At 37.2% G+C, this 12893-nt stretch overlaps 1 protein-coding gene and 1 pseudogene across 1 annotated transcript; one reads left to right on the forward strand and one right to left on the reverse strand.

Annotated features, from left to right (window-relative positions):
* Positions 1 to 346: 346 nt before the first annotated feature.
* Positions 347 to 418, reverse strand: LOC122049967 (annotated as a pseudogene).
* A 1181-nt stretch (positions 419 to 1599) lies between these two features.
* Positions 1600 to 2040, forward strand: LOC122048149. The gene has a single exon (XM_042609749.1). It carries the CDS (start codon positions 1600 to 1602, stop codon positions 2038 to 2040), a length of 441 nt encoding a protein of 146 aa, XP_042465683.1.
* Positions 2041 to 12893: the final 10853 nt, after the last annotated feature.

A 12893-nucleotide genomic window follows, 5' to 3' on the forward strand; every position in this document is an offset into this window, starting at 1 on the left:
TCACTCGGCCTCCTATCAAAGCCAACAACTTTGAAATCAAGCCTGTAGTAATTCACATGGTCCAGCAGAATCAATTCGGAGGAGGACCGCACGAAGACCCAAATCATCATTTGGAATTGTTCTATGAAATTTGTGGCACCATGAAAGTGAATGGGGCCCCTCCAGAATCAGTCAGATTACTTCTCTTCGATTTTTCCCTGAAAGACAGAGCCAAGCAGTGGCTAAACTCTTTTCCAGTGAACAACATATCGTCTTGGGAGCAGTGTGAGCAGAAGTTCCTGGATAAGTTCTACCCACCGAGCAAGACTGCCCACATGAGGAACCTGATCGCTAGCTTCAAACAGATAGACTCAAAATAATTATTTGAAGCCTGGGACAGATTCAAAATCATGCTGAGACAGTGCCCTCATCATGGCCTTGAAAAATGGATGGTTCTACACACCTTCTAAAATGGAATTAACTATCACACGAAGGTATATCTAGATTCTGTAGCAGGAGGAGCACTGATGAATGAGAGCCTTGATGAAGCTGAAGAGATCATAGAGAATGTGACACAGAACCACCATCAGTGGGCATCTGAAAGATCTAGTGGTGCTTTCTCAGGGAATCAGATGAAGGCGTCAGGAAAATTCGATATAGATGCATTCACACTCATGTCTGCAAAGCTGGATGCTCTAACTAAGAAATTTGAAGCCATGAGTAGCAACATAGCTATTGCAATAGCATGCGTTTGCGACATTTGCGGAAGTACGGACCACGCTCAAGACACTTGCCCCCTTGGGTCAATGCAAGCACAGATAAATCAACTTAAGCAATGTGATGCAATAGCCAGTTATAATCAGAAGCAAAATAATCCGTACTCCAACACATATAACCCTAGATGAAGGAACCACCCCAATTTTTCATACAGGAATAATTAGGACCAAGGGCCAGCACATCAAAGCTACCAACCTGGGCAACAGAGTTACTCATCTGAACATCAGACTTATCAACAGCAGTAACCTTCACAGCTGTCCAGGATTGAAAAGATGCTTGAGGAAGCTCTCTCAAAACAAAAAGAGATGAAGAGTGAGATCAAGCAACTGACTCAAAGGCTGGAAAATTCTGAGAAGCATCAAAAGATGCAAGACAGCCAGATAGCCCAGATCGCTTAGTCCATTGCAAGAACACAGGGAGCTTTCCCAGGGAAACCTGACATAAACCCGGTGGAACACTGTAATTGTATCGAACTGAGGAGCGGACGAACGTTAGGAGATCCTCAAATCACCACTCAGAAAGGACATAACTCAGAGGAGGAGCCTAACCAGATCCAGGATAGGGATAGAAAGGAGATCACCAAGAGGGCTAAAGGAACTTTTCAAACTCCTCCACAAAGTAAGACAATCCCTTTTCCCCAGAAGTTGATAGCATCCCAAAAAGGATGAAGAGTTCCACCGATTTCTGAAAAAGATTAAGGAAATTTGTATAGAAGTACCCTTGATAGATGCACTGCACCAAATGCCGAAGTTCATAAAATTTTTGAAGGGAATTCTATCCAACAGGAGACAAAAGGGCGACTTCGAGACCGTAGCATTGACATAGAATTACAGTGCTCTGCTTATGGCGAATGCTCCACCAAAACTTCAAGATCTAGGGAGTTTCTCCATACCGTGCAAGATTGGTTCTGAACTCATACAGAGAGCTTTCTGCGATTTGGGAGCTAGTGTCAGCCTACTCCCATACTCTTTATGCAAAAAGCTGGGCCTCCAGAACATTAAACTGACTACTATGACACTGCAGTTAGCTGACCATTCATGTAGATACCCAATGAGAATAGTGGAAGACATGCCAGTAGAAGTGGGTGGATGTGTCATTCCTACAGACTTTATCATTCTGGATATAGAGGAGGACCCCAAGATATCAATCATCCTTGGAAGACCATTCTTTGCCACAGCTGGAGCCCTCATCGACGTGAAGAGTTACAAGTTATCCTTGGAGATCGACAAGGAAAAGATTGAATTTGATTTATCCAACTCTTCTAACTGCGTCTCCTTTTCTTAGGAAAACTCTAGCAGGATGAACGCACGCAAAGTCGAGGAGTGCAACTTTCATGAGAGTTCCCCTCCAGCGAACGATAAGAAGTACATTGGGCATAGTAATGGTAGTGATAAGTTTCATAGTAATGGTGTTATCCTCTATAAGCATCACCTTCTAGGTACAAGATGTAATAAGAACAGATGAAGTGGAGATTAATATACATGAGAGAAAATTAAAGTAGGACATGGATATGAAAATATTTTGAACTAATGCATCCAACATTTGATTTAGATAGTGCGATGCAACACCTACTTTCTACACTGGCGAACTCTCTAATCAATTTCACCATAATTCAATCAAGGGAATTTCTCTCTATGACACTGAGGAAGAGACTAAAAAACAGTATAAAAGGGGTATCACCAAAATATTCTGATAATACATCATTCAGTTGCATTTAAGTTTATTAACTTTAAATGCAACCATGGTTGATTATCTTTAAACAACCAAAAAATAGGAAGAAATCATCTGAAAAATTCAAAAACAACATAAAGAGGGATAGCAGTAGTGATTAGGTGGAGAAAGCGGAGAATCTAGATGGAAACAAGAACACCTGATTCACTTTGAAGAGCTGTTCGACAGTGAAAAACTCAGCAGCAGAAGAGCCTGCAGCTGAAGAGCCAGTGGTGAAAGAACTAGGAACCAAAGAGTTGATGGCGGATGAGGTTGGCGGGCGAGATTAGCAGCAGGCAAGATCATCTCATGTTACAGGACAGGAGAGTGTTCATGCGGTGAAGTTGTGAGGTAAAATGTGGGTCTTAGGAAGGGAAATACTTGTTTGAATTATTAAATCAGGCTTATTGAATATGGGATTTTGTTTCTGATTATTGGGGGAATGATTAATTCCATTTTGACTTAAAAGAGATGAACCAAACAATGCAATGAATTGGATCTGGAAAAAATCATTCAGTTCTTGGATTGCTTCCTGCATATCAAATGCGCCCTTAGTTTGTCTTATGTTTGGCATTAGTAATAAACTAGTATAGTTCAAGCGGCATTTACCTATACAAGAGCATGTTTCTTTTACCTGCTGGCTCTTTCTTAGTTGAAAATTTGTAGGTTGGAGTTGTTTCTGATGATAAGTTACTAGATCTTCTGGAGATAGCTATGTCATCATACAATGTCGAAACAGTTAAAAGATCTAGAGAGCTGTTGGATTCTGGTGTTGATCCAATTGCTTTGATGTCTCAACTAGCTGGTCTTATAATGGACATCATTGCTGGTACTTATGAGTTAACCAACTTGTAAATTCATGACACAGATCTTAGGAAGCACGATTGTGAGTAAAGCAATTCATCTTTATATTGTTAAGCTCAAGTTAATAATTGTCTCCTATTTCAGTTATTGCTTCTATTATTGTTGAAGTGTAATACATCAGACTGCTTATCTATTAAATGGGGATTTGTTATGAGCATTATTTCCTCATAGAAAGGCTGAGGTTTTGTATATTGAAGGTGCTGTAACACTAAAATTGAACAAAGCTCACATAGAGCTTCCATATTGAAATTGATGCTACATGGGCATAAATATCTCACCAATCTTACATATAGAAATCTCATAAAAAAATAGCTCGAGTGTGTATCCCAAACCTAATATGGTAAATTTGACCCAACCTGATCAGTTATCAAATTTTAGATCACCATCAAAGCAATTGCTGATCAACAACAATAACAACCAAACCTTATCTCACTAGGTGGGATCAACCAAGCTTTATCCCACTAGGTGGGATCGACTATATGGATCCTTTTACGTCATTGAGCTATATCTCCTACTATATCATCATCTATACTTAAATAAATTTTATCTTGCTTTATTATTGTTAACCAAGTCTTTTTTGGTCTTCCTCTTCCTCATTTGATATGTGTTTTTGTCAAAGATTCATATCGTTTAACTGGAGCATTTATTGGTAGTGCACTTACCATCTTAAATGTGTCTCTCGAAGTTTTCCCTCAATAGATGCAACTCCGACTTTCTCTCTAATACTCTTATTTCTTATTTTGTCCATTTTCTTATGTCGACGCATCCACCTTAATATCCTCATCTCTATAACTCTCATCTTTTGCTCATGTGCTCGAGTCATAGCCCAACATTCAACTCTATATAACATAACAGGTCTATCTGTGGTTTTATAGATTTTTTTCTTTAAGTTTTAGAAGTATTTTACGGTCATATAAAACACTCGATGTTCTTCTCTATTTCAACCATCCTGTTTGTATTGTATATAAGACATCTCTCTCAATTCCTCCATCATTTTACAAAAATTATCCTAAATATCTAAAGCTCTTAGTTCCGGACAATTCGTCATATCCTATCTTAACAATTGTCTCATTATGTCTGATCCGGCGGTAAGAATTCGGAACCTCATAAGGAGGGGTCAACGCCACGGGGAGGTCAAAGGGTCCAGTGGCTCGCCGGAAAGGGACGAGCCGACCGGACTCGGAAGAAAGGGAAATCTGATAGTAAAAGGCACCCTGGTAGGGACCAGGGTTCCGACGCTCAAATGAAGCAGTACATAATGACCGAGCGGAAGGACGTGCCTCCCGGTCGGCGCAAGGAATTAAGGCCGTCCGGACGACGTTCTTCGCCCGCCCGGCCGGTCGGACGTTCCGGTCAGGCGGTGGGTAAAAGACGGGAACATCTTCTGACAGCCGTCAAGTCGTATGGCTACGCCATACTCCTAGTCTGACAACGGGGGGTCCTGTTGTCCCATCGAAGAACATGCTCGGACTGTAGCAGTATGGTGTCAGGTAAGCTCTCTGACAGGTGCATACCGGGGTATGGGTTGCTGACACGTATGCACCTCGGTGGACGTCCATTAGTTCCTTCTCCGTCCTATATAAAGAGCCTATTACTCCGCCAAAGGTACGCATGATACAAGCTTGGCAGCCACTTTTTCCACCACTTACCTGACTTGAGCGTCGGAGGGTCGCCGCCGGGAATCCCTTCCCGGCTCGACTTTGGTGCAGGATCGCCGGAGCTTTGTTTGACCAGCCGGAGATCCACTCCATCGACTAGGAGCGCGCCACGTGCCCAGCGTCCTTTGGTTCAGCGGTTCGGACAGGATCAATGTCTAATATTGTTAAACTTAAATTCCATATATTTTGTCTTTATTATACTAAGCCTAAAACCTTTCCCTTCTAGTGTTTCCCGCCCAGATTCTAGTTTAGTATTTGCTTCTTCACGTGTTTCATCTACCAAAATAATATCTACAAACAACTTGCACCACTGTACTGTGTCTTGAATGTGTGCATCAGTTCGTCCATAATTAGTGTAAAAAGATAGGGACTTAGAGCTGATACTTGAAATAACCCTATCTTTATTGAAAATGCTTCAATTACTCCGTTGAAGTCTTTACTCTAGTCGTTACATCCTCGTACATATCCTTAATTAGTTCAATATATATTACGTTAACACCTCTCTTTTCTAGAATTCTCCATATAATTTCGGACTCTATCATAAGTTTTTTCTAAGTCAATGTATACCATGTGTAGATTTTATTTTGCTCTTGATATTTTTCAATTAATTATTTAAGATGTATAGCTTCTATTGTCGACCTTTTAGGCATGAACCCAAATTGATTTTCGGTCATTGTGGTCTCCTTCCTTAATCTTTTTTCTATTACTTTTTCCTAAAGTTTCATGATATGACTCATTAGTTTAATACTCCTATAGTTTGCACAATTTATGTATGTCTCCCTTGTTCTTATGTAAGGGAACTATAGTACTTATGCTTTATTGATCAGATAGTTTTTTCATTTTAAATATCATGTTAAATAATTTTGTAAGTCATTCAATACCTTATTTCCCTAGCATTTTCATACTTCTATCGAAATATCATCTAGTCCAACGATTTTTTTCACTGTGCATCCCATTTAAAATTTGTTCTACTTTTGAAGTTTAAATTGTATGATAAAAATTTAAATTTCTATACTTATTTGACCTACTTAAATTACCTAAGTTAAGTTGGTCACTTAAACCTTCATTAAAAAGTTGATAAAATATCTCTTCCACCGCTCTTTTATTTCTCCATCGTTTACTTGTAACTTATTACATTCATCTTTAATATATTTTATTTGGATAAGATCTCTTGTCTCCCTTTCTCTCACTTTAGCTATTCTATAAATGTCTCTTTCCCCTTATTTTATATCCAATTTTTTATATAATCATTCAAAAGTTTCATTCTTTGCTTTGTTCACTACTCTTTTAGTTTCTTTCTTCGCTATTGTATATTTTTTAAAGTTTTCTTCGTTCTTACAAATGTATAATTGCTTATAAGCTATTCGTTTTTCCTTCACTTTCTCTTATACTTTCTTATTCATAACTAAACTTGCTTAATGCAACAAAAATAAAATTCTATTATCATAAGTTAACCATCCATAACTAAAGATAACAAAAGATCAACTTAATGCAAATATAATATAAATTGAAAATAAAGGTAATATTTGTACAATGCAATAGAATCTTCAACACTATAATTATTGAATTTTAATTTTTTTAATAGTTCCCACCCCTAAGTTTTTTGCATCAAGGAGAGATCTGATGCCATAGGAAAATAGGAAGGAAAATCTCGATTCCATGAACTTTTTTGTTTATCAATGTTGGCTAACTAAGACTCATCATTTTGTTTTATGTTTTTTGATTCATCCTCTTCTCTTTTATTCCATTTACTACACTTTAGCTCAATTACTTTTTCTGATACTTTTTTGAATTAATCTTGATCAAGTGTTTTCTGAATTTTGCTCCATTTGAGCTATTCATAGGATTTTGAATAACTGGGGATGAATGACTTAGATTTTAACTTTTGCAATCATATTTGCTTAATTCACGTCAATGGCTGAAATTTTGGTGAGGTCATGAAACTAATTAGACGAAATAACCTAAAACTTTTGAAATAATAACCAACAAAACTATAATGACCGAGAATGCAAATTCAAGAGAACTTGATGGTCAAATTAGAAATTTTGCTTTTGTCTCTTACAAAAATAAGGTAAGGCTGCGTACAATGAATCCTTCTCCGAATGGGAGCTTTGTGCACTGGACTGTCCTTTTAAGTAGTCATGATTTAGTTTTTGATTTCACAACAATGGAATTGGTGCCCACACCGTCCATAAAACTGAGAATTGCTTGGCTTTCTGCCTTGAAATTCATCAATGTTCAATTTATCTGATTTTTAAGTAAGGACTGTTCCAAATGGCAGAATTAATTGGGTTTGTGTTTCCTCATTATTGTGATTATGTAAATTGTGTTTTCTGGTTCACACGAGAAAACTTATTATTGCTGTTTTAAAATTCATTTTATCTCTTTTTTTTAAAAAAAAAATTGTGCATAAGAGAGTAAACTGCATTCATGCAGCAAAAAGTTTATTAAATTTTTTTATGTTTAGAAGGAATTCATGGCACTGTGAACTGACTTTCATTATTTAACCTTCAAATGTGCAGTGACTGAAGCTCAGTTAATCATAGATATTAATCATTCTCAACACACACACACATATATATATATATATATATATATATATATATATATATATATATATATAATACTCCTCCTCAAATTGGAGCATAGATATTAATCATACCTAACTTATTACAAAGATAATCAACCCAAACCCTATTTAAAGCTTTTGTGAAGATGGCTCCGAGTTATTCTCCAGTTTCATATCCTGTAGAAATCAAGCTTTGTTAAATTTTCTCATGAATAAAATGACAATCAATTTCAACGTGCTTAGTTCGCTCATGAAATACAGGATTCGATGCAATATGGAGAGCAGCTTGGTTATCACACCACAATTTAGCTGGTATTGAAATTTTAAGTCTTACTTCAGTCAAAAGTTGATATATCGACATTATCTCGCACAAGAATGTGCCAATACCCTATATTTTGACTCAGCACTAGATCGTGATACAACGTTTTACTTCTTACTCTTCTATGAGACTAAATTTCCTCCAATAAAGATATAATAACTTGAAGTAGATCTTCTATCCATTTTAGAACCTGCCCCATTTGCATCTAAAAAACATTCAATATGAGTGTGCTCATCATTTTCATATGTGATACCCCATCCAAGTGATTGGAGATGACATAACTGACTGATAACACTAACCGAATATATAATATCTAGAAGAGTCACGGTAAGATAATTCAACTTCCCAACCAACCTTTAATATCTCTCAGGATGTTCAAATAGTTCCCCATCTCTTGTGAGCTGCATGTTCTGAGTCATTGGAGCACTATAAGGTTTTGCCTCCAATTTTCCTATCTCAGTTAATAAGTTGAGGACATATTTTCCCTGAGATAGAAATTTACTTTTTTTACTCCTTGTAACTTCAACATCGAAGAAATACTTTAGCTGAGTATGAATAAAAGATTTAAGAGATGAGATTCCCATAATACACTTCCAGTGATAATAATATCATCCACATAGACAACTAATAAAATGATACCAGCTCCTGACTACTTGTAGAACATAGAATGATCAAACTTACTTTTCATCATACCAAACTTTTTAACAACCTGACTAAATTTTCCAAACCAAACACGAGCACTCTATTTCAAACCATACAATGATTTTCAAAGACGACAAACTTGCCCTGACTCCCCCCTAATCAACAAGAGGTTGCTTCATATACACTTCCTCTTGAAGATCACCATGAAGAAAAGCATTCTTTATATCAAGTTGATGTAAAGGCCAATGATGAGTAGCAACCATTGAAATAAACAATCGAATAGATGTCATCTTTGTAATAGGAGAAAAAGGGTTAGAATAATCTATCCCATAGCTCTGAGCATAGCCTTTAGCGACAAGATGAACTTTTAATCTGGCAACTAACTGACCCATCTGGATTGACTTAACTGTGAATACCCATTTGCATCCAATAGCTCATTTCCCTAGAGGTAGATCGACCAAGTCCCAAGTGCCATTGCCATTCAAAGAATTCATCTCCTCTATCATTGCATCTTTCCAACCAGAATGAGATATGACATCACGGACGATTTTAGGAATAGATATAAAGTCAAGTGAAGCAATAAAAGAACAAGAAGAAGATGACAAGTCTTTATAAGAAACAAAAGAAGAAGTAGGATAAGTACACTGACATTTACCTTTGCATAATGTAATAGGAAGATCATCGAGATTGGATCTGATGACGAAATAGTAGGTGCAGGACATGAATTAGGAGGTTGACGCTTGGAATAGACTTGAATGATAGGTGGCTTCATAGGAGCCGATTTCGGGACGGGTGCAGAGGATGTGACAGAATACATCAACAAATTATCCTCCTCACGCGCTTTCTTGAGGGGGAATCGGGGTAAGCGAATTGGGGGGGGGACATGTGATGTGTTGACGAAGAAGAAGGGGTGGCGAGAGGCTTTGTTGTACGTGGATTTGGGGGGAAAATAGCAATGGCGGAGACAAACCCTAATTTCTAATTTCTAATGCTTTGATACCATGTTGAGATAAAAAGTATTCAGCCACTTTATTGAATAGTGAGACATATTTATATACAAACTATGGATATATTTTAGGAAATTATAATTAGACTAATTGATAGATATATATTAACTAATATATATACCTATATTATGGTAACCTATATATACAGATATGGTATCTACTATATATAGATAATACTTTGTTAGTTGTCTTCTCCTCCCTTTCTCCCTGTTTGTTCTACATCGTTCTCAATGAATTTTAGTGATATAATTATAGACTTCTATATGATAACCCAATGTGTCAGTAAATTTTGTTAAAGATATTAACTTATGATATCCCTAAAAAAGCAGTGTTGGGACAAACACAGCTCGATATTAATGAAGATATTTTAATTGTTGATGTGATCTCAAATATAACCCTGTTCTTTATCCCTCTTCTATAGATTTTATTTAAATTATTTTAGTGCAAATGACAAGAAAGATACCTATCTACTTGTTTAATGATTCACTCGCTATCATCTTTCTTTAACAGGTAAATACCATAGCTGTCTTCTTTGGGAAAGATAAATAATTGACTTTGTTACTAATCCAATTTGGTTTTCTTGACAGTGATCTTAATCTTAACATTTCTTCAGGAACCTTGGTTGTTCTCATATCATTTGAGGACAATAGAATAAAGACTAGAGCAGAGAGATTTTTGAGCTGTATCACAAACACATTCGAGATAGTCTTGGCTAAAAATGTCGAGGTTAGGATGGGTCTTCTACCAAAGAATATTGATGAAGCTTTTTCAGAATCTCCCACACACAATTCAACACAAAACGGTAACAGCAACAAAGTAGAATTAGGTACTTTAAGGGGTCCTAAAGGTAGGCTCATAGGAACATCCTACTCGTCAGCAAACACTATAGAACACTCAAATGTAATGCAGCAAGCAGCAGAAAAACCTGAAACTGCAGAGGGCTTCCGAGTACCATCAGAAGGAAATTATGGATCAGAACAAAGGTCTCAGAAAGCAATCACCGATGAGCAAAGATTAGAAAGTGCTTGGCTTCATGCTGCAGAAAAGTGCACACCTGAATTTATAGGTCACTTGAAGCCAGAGAAGAACCAAATTCAGCCACAGAATAGTGTCCCTTGTCAGAATAATATCCCGGCTCTTATTGCACTGGACGTGACATCAAAAAATGGGATCAAAGAACAAGATTATGAAATCCACACTTTAAAAATATGTGATGCTGAGGACTGCGATAAGGAACAAACAACGGGTGCTGATCAATATGCCTTTTCTCCAAGTCTATTGCACAAGAATCAGTAAGTTAATCTATTGTGATAATGAAGGAATATGTTGTACTCTTAAAACCTACTCATCGATTGTTTCTAGCTTTCAAAAGATAGATTGAACGCTTAACTCCTAAATATATGGATTTGATCCAAAATATTTCATCCAACCCCTGTTTGTTTAGTGTCCTCACTATGTGATTCAGTTTGATACCGCAATTGTCATCAAATGTGTCCTTGGCTTTCAAAATTCTTTTGAATTCGCTTGCTTCATTGTCCTTGATTGGAGTTCTAAAACTACTTGATTATGTTGCAGGGATTACGAATCAAGACCCAGATGCAACGGGCTCCTCTGTTGGAAAACCCCAAAAAACAATGACAAAAGGTATTGATTAGAATAGTAGTTGCAAATATTTCATACTTCATTGACGTTGGAATCAAACACCAATCTCGGCCAATTTCTTATTTGTCACAGGTCGAACAAGGAGTTCGAGTTAGATCGAAAAAGACCAGCAGCTGCCTTTCGTTGTTTGGACAAAGTGTGAAGCTCAACCCGGCACAAAACAAAACCAGCAAATAAGATCATTAAAACAAATCCAGGATATTTGTTTCTTATTCTTTAGTTGTAAATGTTTTTGGCCTATGGAATGTACAATTGCATGAGGAGAGTGTTGATAGAATATCCTTGATACCTTATGAAACTTGTATTGATCTATCAATTTTTTTTTCAGAATTGCGCCAATCATGTCCAAATCCAGGAGATGAATAATTTAAAAGTCGGCTATATATATATATATACACACACGCACACACATATTCAGTCAGTCAGTGACATCCGATGTGGCCAATTTTACATAGTCAAAATCTAAATTTTTTTAATCTCTCTTTCATTTACATGCACAACAACTCTCTTCTCTCTGCATGTAAAATGATGCTGGTTTGTAGAAATCGACACCACCTTGGTGTTGATTTCTATAAAACAGTATTAAGGTGGTGTTGGTTTGTAACCTTGGCGCCAGTTTGTAGAAATCAGTAAAATACTAAGACGATGCTGGTTTATAGACACCAGCACCAAGTGGTGCACCAAGACTACAAATTAGCACCATCTTAGTATTGGTTTATAGAAATCAACACTAAGTGATGCACCAAGACTACAAGCCAGCATTGGTATTAGTTTGTAAAAATCAGCACTAAGTGGTGCACCAAGATTACAAACTAGCATTTGACCACCTTGGTGCACCAAGGCTACAAATTAACACCAAGGTGATGTTGATTAGTAGAAACTAGCATTAAATGGTGCACCAAGGCTATAAATCAACACCATCTTGGTGTTGGTTTTTATAAACCAACACCATCTTGCATACGAGAAGAGAGAGAAGAGAGTTGTACATGCAGATAAGAGAGAGATTAAAAAATTTAGATTTTGGTTGCGTCGGATTGTCCATGTCGGATGCTGCCCATCACAACTCATATAAAGATGTTCAAGGTTATATATATTGGTGGCAAAAGACGAATATGCTCGCCCCCAGCGCCCCCGCCAACCCGTCCCAGGGTCAACACGGAGGAGGTAAATCACGGGCGGCTACTAGCCTTTGGAATAGTGACTAGCACATAAGGGAGGCATTTACCTCGGCTTTGCCGAGATTCGAACCTTAGACCTCATTGGTGGCAACACTCATGTGCTAGCCACTAGACCCATCCGAGGGGACAAAATGTTTATATATATATATATATATATATATATATATATATATATATATATAAGAGAGAGAGAGAGAGAGAGAGAGCCGTGAGTGGCAACAGTGAGTGCCTCTCGCATTTGCCAAAATGTTGTTCTTTTTAAACTTCCAGTTATACCAATAAGCTTTTGCCTTTTGGGTTTAGGGGTTGTGTTATAGTATTAAACATAACAAACTTTTCAAATCGAACAAAAATTTAGGGTGTGCATGGGATGTTCAAGATAAGGTGTGCAAGATATAAAAAAAACTGAGTGAACTCGGGGTGCTCAGAAGTGATCCCGTCAGAATTTTAAACATCACACGTATATCCCTTCAGTACAATATGCATTGTCTCTCTCTTTTAACTTACCTCCTATATAATTGTAGTAGC

This window comes from Zingiber officinale, chromosome 2B, assembly GCF_018446385.1.
Source record: "Zingiber officinale cultivar Zhangliang chromosome 2B, Zo_v1.1, whole genome shotgun sequence".
Lineage (NCBI taxonomy): Eukaryota > Viridiplantae > Streptophyta > Magnoliopsida > Zingiberales > Zingiberaceae > Zingiber > Zingiber officinale.